Raw genomic sequence first — 18,955 nt, 5'->3', positions numbered from 1 at the left:
TGTCAAGGGGATCAAGGGTTATGGGGAGAAAGTGGGAGAAAGTGGCTGAGAAACTTATCAGCCATGTTTGAATGGCAGAGCAGACCTAATTGGCTGAATGGCCTAGTTTCTGCTCCTATGTCTTATGGTCTCAAAAGGTAAGGTTTGAGTTGAAATATCATTTCACGTTTAACACAAAACATCCAACATTGATGCCAATTTAATTAAAGACACACTGACTGTGGTTTTAAGAACAATGAAGAAATAACAACAGCTATTCAGAGTCTGTCCCTTTGGTACTTCCAAGTAGCAATACCAATGGAATCTGTGTGCAAGAACCTTTTTCGGCAACTACAGCAAGGCCTGAAGAGCTGTGAATGATTCTCACAGTTCAATTAATCCAGTAACATGATTGACACAGTCCAGCAGATTATTTTATGTGCATGGATTTTAAGGACATAACAACCAGAATGGACCTTCTCATCCTTTAAAGAGAGAATGAAGAATGAGAGTTTCTACGTTGAATTCAAAAAATATGTGCTTGAAAAAATCATTCCAATCAAGAAGTTAGCTTCCATCCCACCTGATAAAACACCAGCCATGCTTGGTACAAACTCAGGATTCATTGTATTTTGTAGAAATGATCTTCGTTTCTCAGTTATCACTATATAATTCACAAACAAGCATTAGTGAGTAAGATTTTGGACTTTTCCCACGTAATGAAAGTTGCTGTTAAGACTGTAAACTCAAAGCCAGCAGTGGCCCTTCAGCACTTGTTTAAATCCTTACACAAAGCACTCAATACTGCCAATGGTGAACTAATCCTGCAAAGATTTTTACATTTGATGCCTGAAGTTGTCACTTTCCTTAAATCATGGAATGGAGCGTGCAGTGAGCTGTCAGGCAATGTCAGGTTGCTGGACTTTGAGTTCCTTACATACACAACATCAAATCTGAACATATTGAACTGTGAGCTGCATGGAAAGCACAGAGATGTAGCACTTATGATCAGTGTTGCAAATGCAATCAGACTGAAACTGGTATCTGCTGTGCTCCAAATTCAAAAATAAAATACTGCAACATTACCCAGTCTAGAGAACATACTAGAAGCAAAAACCAGAAACAAAGATAAATTGTTCCACTCAAGAAACATCTGAGGACGGCTAGCAGTGGAATTCAGTGGGCAATTTCAGGAATTGGATCTGATGGAACAAATTATACCGTTTTACTCAAATCCATTCCCTTCAGTAGTCATTGGTGGGTTAGCTACTAAATTCCATCAGGCTGAAAGGCAGAACACCAGACAATGACTTTTGGGGACTTGTAAATAAGTGAAAAAACACCCTCTGATCACCCTGTGCTTTTAAAGAGAAAGCTTACTTTGGCTCCATATACTTCTGCGAGACAGTGTTCTTGCAAATAAAGATTATCACGTCCAAGTATCACACCCACCCCACAGATAGCCATTTGTTGCACTGTGTGAGAATAACAGTCTCAACACAAGGCCCTGGCAAATAATGTATAGTTACAGCTGTCAGTTACACTGAGACTTGCTGAGTCAATGGCCAGAAGACTTATAACTTTTAAATTTATATTGCACTACAAAGAAACTGTTTATTCTATATTTTCTAAGGGTTATTTACTATGCTGCACTTAGGTTCATAAAACAATCTTATGCTTAAAGGGTTAGAAGCCACTGGTGGAAAAGGTTATGGGGACAGAGTGAATAAAAGGTATTGAACTGTTCAATCAGCCACAATGGTATTAAATAGCAGAGCAGGCTTGACAGGCTGATGCTCCTAGATTCCTAAATGATCAATGGTTTCAATAAGAAACTAAAATAAGTTAATAAGTTAGGGGGTGGCACAGTGGCTCAGTGGTTAGCACTGCAGCCTCACAGCACCAGGGACCCAGGTTCGGTTCCAGCCTCGGGTAACTGTCTGTGTGGAGTTTCCACATTCTCCCCGTGTCTGCGTGGGTTTCCTCCAGGTGCTCCGGTTTCCTCCCACAGTCCAAAGATGTGCAGGCTAGGTGGATTGGCCATGCTAAATTGCCCGTAGTGTTCAGGGGTGTGTGGGTTATAGGGGGATGGTTGTGGGTGGGAGGCTCCAAGGACCGGTGCGGACTTGTTGGGCCGAGAGCCTGTTTCCAAACTGTAGGGAATCCCAAACTGTAGGGAATCAAATCTAATCTAAACAAACATTTCAAATAATAATTTAAAATATATATTTAAAAAATTGCTTTTTTTTATTAGTGCTGAAAAGTTTGACATTTTGGGGAGGCTATGGCCTAGTGTTGTTATTGTTGGACTGGTTAAACCAGACACTCGGGTAATGTTCTGGGACCTGGGTTCAAATCCTGTCATGGCAAATGGTGGAATTTGAATTCAATAAACAGAGCCTAATGAAAGCCATGAATCCATTGTCGATTATGAGAAAAACCTATCTGGTTCACTAATGTCCTTTAGGAAAGGAAACTGCTATCCTTACCTGGTCTGGCCTCCATATTGCAACGAGGGATGGGAAATAAATGCTGACCTAGTCAGTGAAGCCTTCATCCCATAAATGAATGACTTTTTAAAAATCCACAAACAGAACATGAGCCTTCCCTGGGTCGGTGGGACTGTCCTGTCTGAAGAACTACACAAAGAACTGGGCCTGTAGAGTTTAGAAGGATGAGAGATGATCTTATTTAAGTATATGTCTCAAAGAGTATTTAGGGTGGATACAGAAAAAGTATTCCCTTGGCTGGGGCTTCAGCGCTTGGGGAAACAGTCTCAGAACAGGGAATAAGTCATTTCCTACACAGGGATAGAGGAATTTCTTCACTCAGAGGACAGTGAAACATTGGAATTCTCTACCCTGAGTGGCTTTACAAGCTTAGTCATTGAGCATGCTAAAGATAGAGACTAACAGATTCTAAATAGCATTGATTTCAAGGAGTATGAGGAGAGTACGTGAAAATGGCAGATGGCCAGTCATGATATAGAACGGTTGAGTAGGCTCAAGGGGCCAACTATCCTATTCCTAAGTTTTCAGCGCTAGTGACGTTGTTTAACAGTGATTATAAACGTTGGTACATTATTAAACATCCAGTTACACCTCATTCAACAAACTACAGCTTTTATTCATATGTTTTTGGAGTAAGATTAACAGCACACGAATGGAAATTCTCATCAATTTCATTAACTGTAATCTAGGGCAGTGAGGCATCGGTCAAAGACAGAACATTCTTTCAAAGGGACAAGAGTTACTCAAAGTAACTTCTGGCTTTCTGTGCTATTCTGCAAACTTGTGGACTCAAGAAGTTGATACTATTTTCAGTGTTGCGTTTATAGTGAAAATACTGACAGATTTGTTGTCATTACCACGGCAAAATCCAAGCTGTACTTTTGAACTAGAGAGCGAAGTTCATCAGATGAAGAACATTGTCATCAACATGGTCAAATGTGCAATTTATGCACACTCTCAAATGTGCAATATAATGCTTCCTATTTGTGAGCAATGCTCCCTGTGATTCAGGAGCTCACGTGAAGTCCATTAGAAGGTACACCATATATACTCATGATATGGGCCCTTGAGATACAGAGGTAGTGTCCCTAACTCTGGGCCTGAAGGCCTGGGCTCATGTCGGATCTGTTTCAAAGGTGTGTCATAACAGAGCAGAACAAACTGCTTATAAATATGCATAAAAAATACACCCAAAATCATGAGAAGGGGTCTTGTGGTGGAGTGTTATTGCCCTTACCTCAGAGCCAGAAGGCCTGGGTTCATATCTGCCTGTTCCAGAATTGTGTAGCAACAGCTCTGAATAGGCTAATTTGATAATATCTAAAGAGGTCTGAAACACAGCCAACTCAATGCATACACCTCCTCCCACCCACCCTCCTGCAAAAACTCCATCCCCTATTCCCAATTCCTCCGCCTCCGCCGCATCTGCTCCCACGATAAGACATTCCACTCCCGCACATCCCAGATGTCCAAGTTCTTTAAGGACCGCAACTTCCCCCCCACGGTGATTGAGAACGCCCTTGACCGCGTCTCCCGCATTTCCCGCGACACATCCCTCACACCCCGCCCCCGCCACAACCGCCCCAAGAGGATCCCCCTCGTTCTCACACACCACCCTACCAACCTCCGGATACAACGCATTATCCTCCGACACTTCCGCCATTTACAATCCGACCCCACCACCCAAGACATTTTTCCATCCCCACCCCTGTCTGCTTTCCGGAGAGACCACTCTCTCCGTGACTCCCTTGTTCGCTCCACACTGCCCTCCAACCCCACCACACCCGGCACCTTCCCCTGCAACCGCAGGAAATGCTACACTTGTCCCCACACCTCCTCCCTCACCCCCATCCCAGGCCCCAAGATGACATTCCACATTAAGCAGAGGTTCACCCGCACATCTGCCAATGTGGTATACTGCATCCACTGTACCCGGTGCGGCTTTCTCTACATTGGGGAAACCAAGCGGAGGCTTGGGGACCGCTTTGCAGAACACCTCCGCTCAGTTCGCAACAAACAACTGCACCTCCCAGTCGCAAACCATTTCCACTCCCCCTCCCATTCTCTTGATGACATGTCCATCATGGGCCTCCTGCACTGCCACAATGATGCCACCCGAAGGTTGCAGGAACAGCAACTCATATTCCGCCTGGGAACCCTGCAGCCATATGGTATCAATGTGGACTTCACCAGTTTCAAAATCTCCCCTTCCCCCACTGCATCCCTAAACCAGCCCAGTTCATCCCCTCCCCCCACTGCACCACACAACCAGCCCAGCTCTTCCCCCCCACCCACTGCATCCCAAAACCAGTCCAACCTGTCTCTGCCTCCCTAACCGGTTCTTCCTCTCACCCATCCCTTCCTCCCACCCCCAGCCGCACCCCCAGCTACCTACTAACCTCATCCCACCTCCTTGACCTGTCCGTCTTCCCTGGACTGACCTATCCCCTCCCTACCTCCCCACCTACACCCTCTCCACCTATCTTCTTTGCTCTCCATCTTCGGTCCGCCTCCCCCTCTCTCCCTATTTATTCCAGTTCCCTCCCCCCATCCCCCTCTCTGATGAAGGGTCTAGGCCCGAAACGTCAGCTTTTGTGCTCCTGAGATGCTGCTTGGCCTGCTGTGTTCATCCAGCCTCACATTTTATTATCTTGGAATCTCCAGCATCTGCAGTTCCCATTATCTCTGAACTCAATGAGCTTTGTTGGGTTCCAGATTGTCTCCAAATTTTAGGAGCAGATTTGCAATTACTTTAGAATGTCAGCAAAGAATAATTTCCATCAAATAATTCTTATGAAATAAGTAAATCTGTGTGTTACTGGTCTGTGCTTTTAATCACAGGAGTATTTTACCTTAAACCATTATGAAATGGTCAACCTGAATAAGTTGTGTTTATCTAGATGCAGTAGATCCATGCAAATAACCACAGCCTTCAAGTTCAGATGTGCGTGCTCTTTTGTTTAAATTTAGTTATTCACCATGTGAGGAATTGAGTTAAAATCTATGTAATGTCACTCTGCAGCTGAGCACATTTGACTTCATGTGCAATATATCATTTGCATTGCATGGGCCTAAGTGTGGTATGCACTGTGTGTTATAATTTTAATCCTTACTCAGGAAAGCACACAACGATGTCTCTGCAGACACCACACAGAAATCTTGAGTCAAAAGGACAGCAGGTATCTCTAATCGCAGCCTCCAGGCAATGGCAATATAGATAAGAGATTAAACAAGCCACTGTATTTGTCTTACCTATGAACTGGTTGGCGTACGAAGCACTGAGACCAAACTGCCTTTCCAGATACTTGCCCAGAAAAGCAGCAAACCCACTGATAGCCGCAACCTCCATGCAGGCAGCTAGCACAACGCAGGTGAAGACTGGATTCATAAAGAGCTGCTTCGTTACTTGTGGAATTGCTGAAAAATATTATTGGTAAAGTCCATGAAAAATATTATCAGAATTTGTTTTGCAGAAGAAAAATATGACTTCAAACCCAGTTAAATTACATTGCAAAAGTGTGAACAGCAGATGGCGCCAGAACATAAAGCATATATCCCCTCTTGATCATGAACTTGCGCTGAGATGGAAAGGATTAGGCCTCTTCAGTTTTATAAGTGGTGGCTTTAAGGAATGCTCTGCAACCTCACAGTGTTTTGTAATTCAACACCATTTTATAAAAGTAGCAAAAATTAATTGATCGCACAGAAATAGATGGATGACAAGTGATGAGGATAGCACAAACAGCCTACAGAGAGATGTAAGCAGATTAAGCGAGTGGGAAAAATCTTGGCAGATGGGATACAATGTTGGGAAATGTGAGGTTATGCACTTGGCAGGTTGGAATACAGCAGCTGGATGTTATTTGAATGAATAAAGACTGCAGGAAGCTACAACACAGAGGAATTTGGGAGTTGTCATCAACGGTCAGAGCATAGCCAGAATACAGGGAACATTTTCCGTTTTTTTTTGTCTAAGGAAAGGTATACTGGCGCTACCGGCAGTCTAGAACAGGTTTATGAGGTTCACATCAGCTATGGAGAGACTAGCTTACAAGAAGAAGTTGAGCAGTTTGGGCCTTAGTGGAATAAAAGGCAACCTTAGTGAAACATACAAGTTTCTTAGGTGACTTGACGAAGTAGATGCAAAAGGATTATTTATCTTTATGGGAGAATCTTGGACCAAAGGACATAACCTCAGAATGAAGGGTTGTAACCTTAAAATGGAGATGAGGAGGACTTGCTTCTGTTATAGGGTAATGAATCTGTGGAATTCTTCATCACAGAGGGCCATCGAGGCTGGGTTGTTAAGTATACTCAAGGCTGACATTGGGAGATTTTTCATCAGTAAGTGTACTGAAGGTCAATGGGAGAAGGCAGGAAAGTGGAGATGAGAATTATCAACCCATCCGTTGAAAGGTGGAGCATGCTCAATGGCTGAGTGGCCTACTTCTGCTTCTATGTCCTATAGCCTTATAAAACATCAATTGGACAATCCATCAGATTTTCAGGAGCATTCTTAGTACATTACTCATTTACTATTTAAAGTTAATTATTTATTTAATTTGATTGATACTTGTGCAATAGCAACATTCTTGAAATTACAACATCAAGACAAAAAATGTAAATGATGACAACTCTGGTAACTCCTGGTTGCCTGTGGCTGCAATCTCTCTCTGCTGTTTATAAATTATTTTATAAGTTTTATTGTGGATAACGTGATATCCTGAGTACTGTCATTAAAGTTTCACTCAGGTTAAATTGCATTTAAAACTTACAATTGGAATTATTACTAAACTGTATTCTTTTACAACAGAAAGCTACAGGAATACAGTGTTACAGAGAAGAAGATTAAACATGTTATGAAGCCTTAACCTTATGCCTAACCTTAAGCCTTATGGGTCAACATGACATTATATTGACAGATCATTTATCCCAGGAACAAAATAATGGCAGGTGTGATCTAGAACATTACTCCAGAATGTTGCTTGTAAATTAGCACTTATCGCCTGCAATTGAAGTCACTCCAAACTGTGGTGTTTATTTACAGAGAATCTATTCCCGGAAATTAGTTTCATTGGATGGTATTTAGGTCAGAGATTTATATGAAGAGAAATCAGCTTGCCCAACTTGTGGTACTCTCAATATCCTGACTTGTAGTTTGTTCATGTGATGTGGGCATGGCTGGCTTCGCTAGCATTTGTTGTCCATCACCAATTAGCCTTGAGAAGGTAGGGCAGGGGTAGTTACTTGCTGGAAGTGCTGCAGTCTTTGGGGTGTAAATACACACATAGTGCTGTTGGGGGGGTTCCAGGATTTTGACACCGTTACAGTGAAAGAATGGTGATATATTTCCAAGTCAGGATGATGAGTGGCTTGGAGGGGAACTTGCATGTGGTGGTGCTCCCATGTACCTGCTGCCCTTGTCCTTCGAGATGGTAGAGTTTGTGAGTTTAGAAGGTGCTGTTTAAGGACCTTAGTCAGTTACTGCCATGCAACTTGAAGATGGTGTACACTCCTGCATCTGTGCGTTGGTTGTGAAGAGAATATATGTTGTGGGTGTTAAGTGGGTGCTTTGTCCTGGATAGTGCTGAATTTCTTGACGGCTGTTGATGTTGCAGTCATCCAGGCAAGTGGAGTGTATTCGGCCACACTCCTAACTTACGCTTTGAAGCTAGTTGATAAGCTTGGGGGAACCAGGGGTGATTAATTGTTGCAGAATTCCCAGTTTCTGACCTACACCAGCAGGCACACTTAATTGGACAGTCCAGTGTCTGATCAACAGTGGGGTATTCAGTAAAAGTAATTCCACCAAATATAAAGGACAAGGATTAGATTCTCTCTTGTTGCAAATGGTCATTGCAAGGCACTTTTGTGGCATGAATGTTACTTGCCACTTATTAGCCAAAGTCTGCAAGCTGTCTGAGTCTTGCTGCATTTGGACATGGACTGCTCCAATTGAGATAATGTTGAAAACTCTACTCTTACTTTTTAAAGAATCGTATTGACCAGTTTTGGATAAAGTGTATTGTTGATTATTCATGGGCCGAAGACACCAACAGCCAATATTAACAGAGCCAGTTATTTATATGCATTATGTGTCAAATCTCCTGTATGACATACTGCCAGTGAGGCCTGAAAGAATTAACCTGTTCTTGTGTGTGTGAAAAACAGTGAAATCCCATTCCATTTATATTACTGCCAAGAATTTTGCCACAAACAGGGAAGATTGCTAAAGAATCACTGCTGTACCATAAACATACCATCAATGCTAGAATAAATAAAAATCACCAGTGCATCACCAGATGAGACATCATCAGTGTTTATCGTGACCCTTCACTTTCTATGTTTTCTCGCTTTCTAGATTAGATGGTGCCCTGCTGCTTGTTTTGTTCACAGGTAAATTTTCTTTTGCAGCACAAGGAAGTCACTCTTATCTCCCAGCTACCACAGGTAACAGATTTAGAATGGCTAAGTCAAAGTGACATCTTATCAAAGTGATGATCAATATGTGGCAAGAAAATTTATCTCATTCACAAACTGAGATGAGTGCAGTGTTGCTTTCATTGCATTGCATTTCATCATGAATGGTGTGCAATTTCTGAAGCAACAACAATGAAGCAAGATGAGATTAAAACTTGTCAAATCATTCCAAGCAGATGCAGCACCAGCTGCCATGTTAATTTTCCACCATGACTGGCTAGGTACCACAGCTGGTGGCTTATTCAGGGAGAGTCCAGCAGTGACCATGTCCAAAGATCCCACCGCTCCAGTAATAACAACTGGAAGCATTTCCTAGAGATAACGGGAACTGCAGATGCTGGAGAATCCGAGATAACAAAGTGTGAAGCTGCATGAACACAGCAGGCCAAGCAGCATCTTAGGAGCACAAAAGCTGACATTTCGGGCCGAGACCCTTCATCAGAAAAGGGGGATGGGGTGAGGGCTCTGGAATAAATAGGGAGAGAGGGAGAGGCGGACCGAGGATGGAGAGAAAAGAAGATAGGTGGAGAGGAGAGTATAGGTGGGGAGGTAGGGAGGGGATAGGTCAGTCCAGGGAAGACGGACAGGTCAAGGAGGTGGGATGAGGTTAGTAGGTAGGAAATGGAGGTGCAGCTTGAGGTGGGAGGAAGGGATGGGTGAGAGGAAGAACAGGTTAGGGAGGCGGGGACAAGCTGGGCTGGTTTAGGGATGCAGTGGGGGAGGGGGAGATTTTGAAGCTTGTGAAGTCCACATTGATACCATTGAGATAGAGAGGTCCAGGAAGGTGAGGGATGTGTTGGAGATGGCCCAGGTGAACTGAAGGTTGGGGTGGAAGGTGTTGGTGAAGTGGATGAACTGTTCGAGCTCCTTTGGGGAACAAGAGGCGGCGCCGATACAGTCATCAATGTAACGGAGAAAGAGGTGGGGTTTGGGGCCTGTGTAGGTGCGGAAGAGGGACTGTTCCACATAACCTACAAAGAGGCAGGCATAGCTTGGGCCCATGCGGGTACCCATGGCCACCCCCTTTGTCTGCAGGAAGTGGGAGGAAGCAAAAGAGAAGTTGTTGAGGGTGAGGACGTGTTCGGCTAGGCAGATGAGGGTGTCGGTGGAGGTGACTGGTCGGGCCTGCAGGACAGGAAGAAGCTGAGGGCCTTTAGGCCATCTGCATGGGGAATGCAGGTGTATAGGGACTGGACGTCCATGTGAAAATGAGGTGTTGGGGACCGGGGAATTGGAGGTTCTGGAGGACGTGGAGGGCGTGGGTGGCGTCACGGACATAGGTGGGGAGTTCCTGGACCAAGGGGGAGAAAATGGAGTCCAGGTAGGTGGAGATGAATTTGATGGGGCAGGAACAGGCTGAGACAATAGGTCGTCCAGGGCAGGCAGGTTTCCGTACCTGCACAGGCCCTAAACCCCACCTCTTCCTCCGTTACATTGATGACTGTATCGGTGCCGCCTCTTGCTCCCAAGAGGAGCTCGAACAGTTCATCCACTTCACCAACACCTACCACCACAACCTTCAGTTCACCTGGGCCATCTCCAGCACATCCCTCACCTTCCTGGACCTCTCAGTCTCCATCTCAGGTAACCAGCTAGAAACTGATGTCCATTTCAAGCCCACCGACTCCCATAGCTACCCTCCTGGAAAAATTCCATCCCCTATTCCCAATTCCTTCGCCTCCGCCGCATCTGCACCCAGGATGAGGCATTCCACTCGCGCACATCCAAGATGTCCACATTCTTCAAGGACCGCAACTTTCCCCCCGCAGTGGTCGAGAACGCCCTTGGCCATGTCTCCTGCATTTCCTGCAACATATCCCTCACACCCCGCCCCCGCAATAACTGTCCTAAGAGGATCCCCTTCATCCTCACATACCACCCCACCAACCTCCGGAAACAACGCATCATCCTCCGACACTTCCGTCATCTACAATCCGACCCCACCACCCAAGACATTTTTCCATCCCTACCCTTGTCTGCCTTCCGGAGAGACCACTCTCTCCGTGACTCCCTTGTCCGCTCCACACTCCCCTCCAACCCCACCACACCCGGCACCTTCCCCTGCAACCACAGGAAGTGCTACACTTGCCCCCACAGCTCCTCCCCCACCCCCATACCAGGCCGCATGATGACCTTCCATATTAAGCAGATGTTCACCTGCACATCTGCCAATGTGGTATCCTGTATCCACTGTACCCGGTGTGGCTTCCTCTACATTGGGGAAACCAAGCAGAGGCTTGGGGACCACTTTGCAGAACACGTCAGCTCGGTTCGCAATAAACAACTGCACCTCCCAGTCGCAAACCATTTTAACTCCCCCTCCCATTCCTTAGACGACATGTCCGTCATGGGCCTCCTGTAGTGCCACAATGATGCCACCCGAAGGTTGCTGGAACAGCAACTCATATTCCGCTTGGGAACCCTGCAGCCCAATGGTATCAATGTGGACTTCACAAGCTTAAAAATCTCCCTCTCCCCCACTGCATCCCAAAACCAGCCCAGTTCTTCCCCTCCCCCCACTGCATCCCAAAACCAGCCCAGCCTGTCTCTGCCTCCCTAACCTGTTCTTCCTCTCACCTATCCCCTCCTCCTACCTCAAGCCGCACCTCCATTTCCTACCTACTAACCTCATCCCGCCTCCTTGACCTGTCTGTCTTCCCTGGACTGACCTAGCCCCACCCTACCTCCCCATCTATATTCTCCTCTCCACCTATCTTCTTTTCTCTCCATCTTCGGTCCGCCTCCCCCTCTCTCCCTATTTATTCCAGAACCCTCTCCCCATCCCCCTCTCTGATGAAGGGTCTAGGCCCGAAACGTCAGCTTTTGTGCTCCTGAGATGCTGCTTGGCCTGCTGTGTTCATCCAGCCCCACACTTTGTCATCTTGGAAGCATTTCCTGCTTTGGATCTATTCTCTTATGCAAATAGCTTATCTCAAAGTGAAATTATGAAGACACAAACAGGGCTAATTATATTTTTAGAATATTAAGGTATCCAAGGAAAATGCTCAGAGGTATTACTGTCATTTTCAGTTCCCCTCTTTGGCTCTCTTTTATTCACAAATCTCAGTCATGTGGAATTTTGTCAGAGCATGAAAAATGTTCAATTTAAGAGATGTAAGGACCCTTTTAAAAAACTGCTTAATTACCACCAGCCAGTCATAATTATAAATCAGACTTCTGAAACCACAAGTCTGAGTACTTTGAAAACTTGCAAATTTTCATTTGATGTTGCATTCCCTAACATCAGAATGGCTTGAGATTATGAATATATTTTGCTAAAATTCAGCTGTTCCAAAACTCCGCTGTCGATTTCCAAACTTGTATAACTACCCATGTTTGGTGACTGGCACTTCACCATCAATGCTCCAAACCCAGTTTTAAAATTCTCATTCTCATCTTCATCTCCCTCCATGGTCCCATGCTTCATAATACTGTAACCTCACAAGGTCCTACAGCCCTTCTGGGGAACTTCAACTCTGATCTCTTGTGCAGCTTCACATCCTTTGTCTCAGTCTTGGAATCTTTACTATCTGCTAATTAGGTTCTAAGCTCTGGGTCTGCCTCCCAAAACTGCTCTGCCTCTAACTCTCTCTTGTCCCTTTGAAATGTTCTTTGAAACCTGCCTCATTGGCAAAGCTTTAATTCACTTATTCCATTGTACCCCTCACAGGCCAGTGAGCCTGACATCAGTGGTAGGCATGTTTTGGAGAGGATACTGAGGGACAGGATCAACCAACATTTGGACAGTTGAGGGATAATCAGCATGGGTTTGTACACGGGAAGTCATGTCTGACAAATCTGTCAGAGTTTTTCAAAGAGGTTACCAAGAGGATAGATGAGGGTAGGGCATTGAATGTTGTCTCTCTGGACTTTAGTAAGGCCCTAGACAAGGTCCCACATGGTAGGCTAGTCATGAACGTTTGGTTGCAGGGGATCCAGGGAGAGCTAGCTAACTGGATTCATAATTGACTCGATGGTAGGAAGCAGAGGGCAATGGTTGAAGCTTGTTTCTTGGACTGGAGGCCTGTGACTAGTGGTATGTCTCAAGGCTTGATGCTGGGACCTTTGATATTTGTTATTTATATAAGTGACTGTATGTGACTGTACAAGGCATGATTAGTAAGTTCACGGATGATACAAAATTAGGGGGTATCGTTGATAGTGAGGTAGGTTATCAAAAATTACAGAGGGATCTTGATCAGATGGGAAATGGGCTGAGATTGGCAAATGTAATTCAGTACAGATAAGTGTGAGGTGTTGCACTTTGGGAAGTCAAACCAAAGTAGGACTTATACAGTAAATGGTAAGTTCCTGAGGAGTGGTCCCAACCCAAAATGTCAACATTCCTGTTCCTCTGATGCTACCTGGCCTGCTGTGTTTCTCCATCTCCACACTTCGTTATCTAGGTACTGAGGAGTGTTGTGGAGCAGAGGGAGCTAGGAGTATAAGCACATGGTTAGTTGAAAACGATCTCATAGGTAGCCACGTGGTGAAGAAGGCACTTAGCACGCTGGCCTTCATCAGTCAAGGCACTGCATATAGGAGTTAGGATGTTATGTTACAGTTGTATAAGTCGTTGCTGAGGCCTCACTTGGAGTATTGTGCACAGTTTTGGTCACCGTGCTGTAGGAAAGACATAGTTAAACTGGAAAGTGTGCAAAGAAGATTTACGAAGATGTTGGCAGGACTCGTGGGCCTGGGTTATAGGGAGAGGTTGGCCAGGATAGGACTTTATTCCTTGGAATTTAGGAAAATGAGGGGCGACCTTATTGGGGTGTATAAAATCATGAGGAGCATAGATAGAATGAGTGCATCCAGTCTTTTTCCCAGGGATGGAGAATTGAAAACTAGACATAGAGGTTTAATCTGAGAGGGGAAAGATTTAAGAAGGACCGGAGGGAAAGCTTTGTCACGCAGACAGAGGAGCATATATGGAATGTGCGACCTGAAAAAGTGTTTGAGGTAGGTCCAATAGCAACATTTAGAAAATATTTGGATAGGTACATGGACGAGAAAGGTTTAGAGCGATATGGACCAAACGCGGGCAAACGGAACTAGCTGATTAGGCACCATGGTCAGCACGAATCAGCTTGGGTCGAAGGGCCTATTTCCATGCTGTATTACACTATGACTGTCCTCAATTTGAACAACCTTGGGTCCCTTCTATTTCTCATATACATATGATTACATATTGAACACACATTGGTAATTTTCACACATACACTGATGACGCCCAGCTCTACCTCACCACCACTTCTTTTGACTCCTTCATTATTGCTGAACTCTCAGTTTGCTTGTCTGATATTCCAGACTGGATGAGCTGCAGTTTTCCCCATCTAAATATTAGGAAACTGAAGCTATTGTTTTGGGTCCTGGGCCATACATTGGTTCCTAACAACCGTCTGAGATTAAGCCAGTCTAATTGCAATGTTGGTGTCACATCTTAACCCGAGCTGAGTTTTCAATCTCATATCCATACAATTTCTAAATCTGCCTTTTCCCACCTATCTGACATTGATGAATGTCACCCTGTCTCAACACATCTGCTGCTGCAACTCTCATCTATGCCTTTGCTAACTTTAGACTTGGCTAATTCAATGCAATCCTGGGTGGCCTCCCACATTCCACCATCTAAACTCTTGAGGTCATCCAAAGATCTGTTACTGGTGTCTTACCTTACAGCAAGCCCCCATCTCTCATTACATCTGTACTTTCTGACCTGAACGGGTTCCCAGTCAACCAATGGCTCGATTTAAAAATTCTCATCCTTGTTTTCCAATTCTACCATGGCCTACTTCCTCCCAATCCCTATAATCTCCTTCAACACCAGAACCCTCCAAGTGATCCGACCTCTTCTAAGATAATAAAATGTGAGGCTGGATGAACGCAGCAGGCCCAGCGGCATCTCAGGAGCACAAAAGCTGACGTTTCGGGCCTAGACCCTTCATCAGAGAGGGGAATGGGGTGAGGGATCTGGAATAAATAGGGGGAGAGGGGGAGGTGGACCGAAGATGGAGAGAAAAGAAGATAGATGGAGAGGAGAGTATAGGTGGGGAGGTAGGGAGGGGATAGGTCAGTCCAGGGAAGACGGACAGGTCAAGGACGTGGGATGAGGTTAGTAGGTAGGAGATGGAGGTGCGGCTTGGGGTGGGACGAAGGGATGGGTGAGAGGAAGAACAGGTTAGGGAGGCAGGGACAGGTTGGACTGGTTTTGGGATGCAGTGGGTGGAGGGGAAGAGCTGGGCTGGTTGTGTGGTGCAGTGGGCGGAGGGGACGAACTGGGCTGGTTTTGGGATGCGGTGGGGAAAGGGGAGATTTTGAAGCTGGTGAAGTCCACATTGATACCATTGGGCTGCAGGGTTCCCAAGCGGAATATGAGTTGCTGTTCCTGCAACCTTCGGGTGGCATCATTGTGGCACTGCAGGAGGCCCATGATGGACATGTCATCTAAAGAATGGGAGGGGGAGTAGAAATAGTTTGCGACTGGGAGGTGCAGTAGTTTGTTGCGAACCGAGCAGAGGTGTTCTGCAAAGCGGTCACCAAGCCTCCGCTTCGTTTCCCCAATGTAGAGGAAGCCACACCGGGTACAATGGATGCAGTATACCACATTGGCAGATGTTGCAGGTGAACCTCTGCTTAATGTGGAAAGTCATCTTGGGGCCTGGGATACGGGTGATGGAGGAGGTGTGGGGGCAAGTGTAGCATTTCCTGCGGTTGCAGGGGAAGGTGCCGGGTGTGGTGGGGTTGGAGGGCAGTGTGGAGCGAACAAGGGAGTCACGGAGAGAGTGGTCTCTCCGGAAAGCAGACAAGGGTGGGGATGGAAAAATGTCTTGGGTGGTGGGGTCGGATTGTAGATGGCGGAAGGGTCGGAGGATGATGCGTTGTATCCGGAGGTTGGTGGGGTGGTGTGTGAGAACGAGGGGGATCCTCTTTGGGCGGTTGTGGCGGGGGCAGGGTGTGAGGGATGTGTTGCGGGAAATGCGGGAGACGCTGTCACAGGCATTCTCGACCACTGTGGGGGGAAATTTGCGGTCCTTGAAGAACTTGGACATCTGGGATGTGCGGGAGTGGAATGCCTCATCGTGGGAGCAGATGCGGCGGAGGCGGAGGATTTGGGAATAGGGGATGGAATTTTTGCAGAAGGGTGGGTGGGAGGAGGTGTATTCTAGGTAGCTGTGGGAGTCGGTGGGCTTGAAATGGACATCAGTTACAAGCTGGTTGCCTGAGATGGAGACTGAGAGGTCCAGGAACATGAGGGATGTGCTGGAGGTGGCCCAGGTGAACTGAAGGTTGGGGGTGGAAGGTGTTGGTGAAGTGGATGAACTGTTCGAGCTCCTCTGGGGAGCAAGAGGCAGCACCGATACAGTCATCAATGTAATGGAGGAAGAGGGGGGGTTTGGGGCCTGTGTAGGTGTGGAAGAGGGACTGTTCCACGTAACCTACAAAGAGGCAGGCATAGCTGGGGCCCATGCGGGTGCCCATGCCCACCCCTTAGTCTGTAGGAAGTGGGAGAAATCGCAAGATAAGTTGTTGAGGGTGAGGACGAGTTTGGCTAGGCGGATGAGGGTGTCGGTAGAGGGAGACTGGTCGGGCCTGCGGGACAGGAAGAAGCGGAGGGCCTTGAGGCCATCTGCATGCGGAATACAGGTGTATAGGGACTGGACGTCCATGGTGAAGATGAGGTGTTGGGAGCCAGGGAATTGGAAGTCCTGGATGAGGTGGAGGGCGTGGGTGGTGTCACGGACGTAGGTAGGGAGTTCCTGGACCAAAGGGGAGAAAATGGAGTCCAGACAGGTGGAGATGAGTTCGGTGGGGCAGGAACAGGCTGAGACAATTGGTCGACCAGGGCAGGCAGGTTTGTGGATTTTGGGAAGGAGATAGAAACGGGCCGTGCGGGGTTGGGGAACAATGAGGTTGGAGGCTGTGGGTGGGAGGTCCCCTGAGGTGATGAGGTCATGAATGGTGTTGGAGATGATGGTTTGGTGCTCGGGTGTGGGGTCATGATCGAGGGGGCGGTAGGAGGTGGTGTCGGAGAGTTGGCGTTTGTCCTCGGCGATGTAGAGGTCAGTGCGCCATACTACCACTGCGCCGCCCTTGTCTGCGGGTTTGATGGTGAGGTTGGGGTTGGAGCGGCGGGAGCGGAGGGCTGCCCGTTCTGCAGGGGAGAGGTTGGAGTGGGTGAAGGGGTGGAGGGGTTGAGGCGGCTAATGTCTCGACGGCAGTTTGAGATGAAGAGGTCGAGGGAAGGTAGGAGGCCTGGGGGGTGGTGTCCAGGAGGAGGACTTGTGTTGGAAGCGGGAGAAGGGGTCAGTGGAGGGAGGGTTAGGTTCCCAGTTGAAGAAGTAGGCGTGGAGGTGAAGGCGGCGGAAAAACTGTTCTATGTCCAACCGTGACTGGTCCTCTTCTAACTCTGGGTTCTTGAGCCTTCCTAACAAAAGATGTCCCCTGTTGATGATCACAACTTCAGTTCACTGGCCCAAAAATCAGACTTCACTTCCTAAACCTGTCTACCTCACTTAACTCCTTTAAAATCCTTCTTAAAACCTATCTGTGTGACTAAGTATTTTGTCATTGGACCAAGCAACGCCATAGTTGCTCAGTGTCATACTTGGCTTTAGGCTGCTGCTATGAGACACTTTGGGATGTTTCTTTATGTTAAAACCACAATAAAAATATGGATTATTTTTCTTATTAGCTCAGTGTAATTTTTGACTGATAGTGCCCCTTTGTATTCCTGGACGTTCCACTATGTGAAAACAAGAAAATAAATGAAAGTAGTTGTTGTTTTTCCTAAACTTTCAGTTTTGACTTTACTTCTGATCATATTTTCTCTATTGTCTGAAGAAAGGAAGCAGCTAAAGTGAGTAAAATACCAAATATATCACTAACAAGGGCTAAGGCAGTCAGTTTACTGATGACAGTACAGGCCACTGTATTTCATGCTCTAATGTAAAATAATTACAGTAATCAATGAAGGTACAATATTATCAAACCAAAACTAGGAAGTTCAGGAGAAACTCAGCAGGTTCAACAGAATGCATGAATTGAGGGAAACGTAGTTAACATTTTGAGTCCAATATGACTCTTCTGCAGAACAACAATCCAAAGAAACCTTATTGGATTTGAAACACTAACTCTGTTTTACTTTCTACATATGCTGCTAAACCTTCTGACCTCTTTCAGCATTTTACTTTCATTTAAGATTTACATCATCCACAGTATTTTCCTTTCATTTCAGAATAAACCTACAGTTGCTTTCCTTTTAGTTTTACCATGATTTACTACACATTGCTGTGGGTTGTTGCCAGTTGGCAATGTGTGGTAGAGAGATGATTGTAAGAACAGGAAGGCAGGATAGGGATATTGAGCAGAGGGTTTCAGTTATGATGGGCATCATAGCATTCAACTGCATGTCAACAAGATGTGTTTGTGATGACCTTTGCCATTCAGATGCAGAGTTTTCTGTTACCGACTGTGGGAGGAGAAACACTGATGACTTGAGCGTTGTAGCAGGGGCGTCACAGGTAGATCCAGCAGGATTGGTTAGCAGATTGTTTCTACTTCGACTGTTGCTACTATTTTCTTCTCTTGTTCCGAGAAGGACAATGGACAAATAATGGATCAGCGAATACCCTCCAATCCTCACCCATCAGTACCCATGTGCCGCAGTCAAACAAATGATCCTAGCAGGAGAATAATACCAATAGAAACTGCAGGACTCAGAGAGCTTGCTGGCAGATTCCCAGTGTCCCCAGAACAACCAGTCTGAGCCGTGAGCAATCATCTGGCTTTAGGGAAATCAGGCATGCATTCTGAATGTTGAGGACCCATTAGCCTACAAGAGAAACTTCACTGTACACCTTGCCACCCAACATTGCATCAACATCATTCTATTTTGTGAAATTCAAACAATCCAATCAGGTTTATACCAATCTTCCATTTCTTGAATACATATTTGCCTAAGTTTTTACGCAACTACAACTTAA

The 18,955-nt window shown here is 46.0% G+C and overlaps 1 protein-coding gene across 3 annotated transcripts in view; it reads right to left on the bottom strand.

Moving 5' to 3' along the window:
* Nucleotides 1-18,955, bottom strand: part of LOC125451253 (solute carrier organic anion transporter family member 3A1-like) — a 312,267-nt gene that overhangs the window by 62,041 nt on the left and 231,271 nt on the right. For all 3 annotated transcript variants that reach the window (XM_059644724.1, XM_048528183.2, XM_059644725.1), the window contains one exon: nucleotides 5,742-5,906. In XM_059644724.1, the coding sequence (XP_059500707.1) occupies nucleotides 5,742-5,906 (165 nt within the window). The remainder of the gene's footprint in view (nucleotides 1-5,741; nucleotides 5,907-18,955) is intronic.

Source organism: Stegostoma tigrinum, chromosome 3, assembly GCF_030684315.1.
Source record: "Stegostoma tigrinum isolate sSteTig4 chromosome 3, sSteTig4.hap1, whole genome shotgun sequence".
In the NCBI taxonomy this organism is placed as follows: domain Eukaryota; kingdom Metazoa; phylum Chordata; class Chondrichthyes; order Orectolobiformes; family Stegostomatidae; genus Stegostoma; species Stegostoma tigrinum.
The sequence above is the reverse complement of the archived record's forward strand: the minus strand, read 5'-3'. Positions and strand labels throughout refer to the sequence as shown.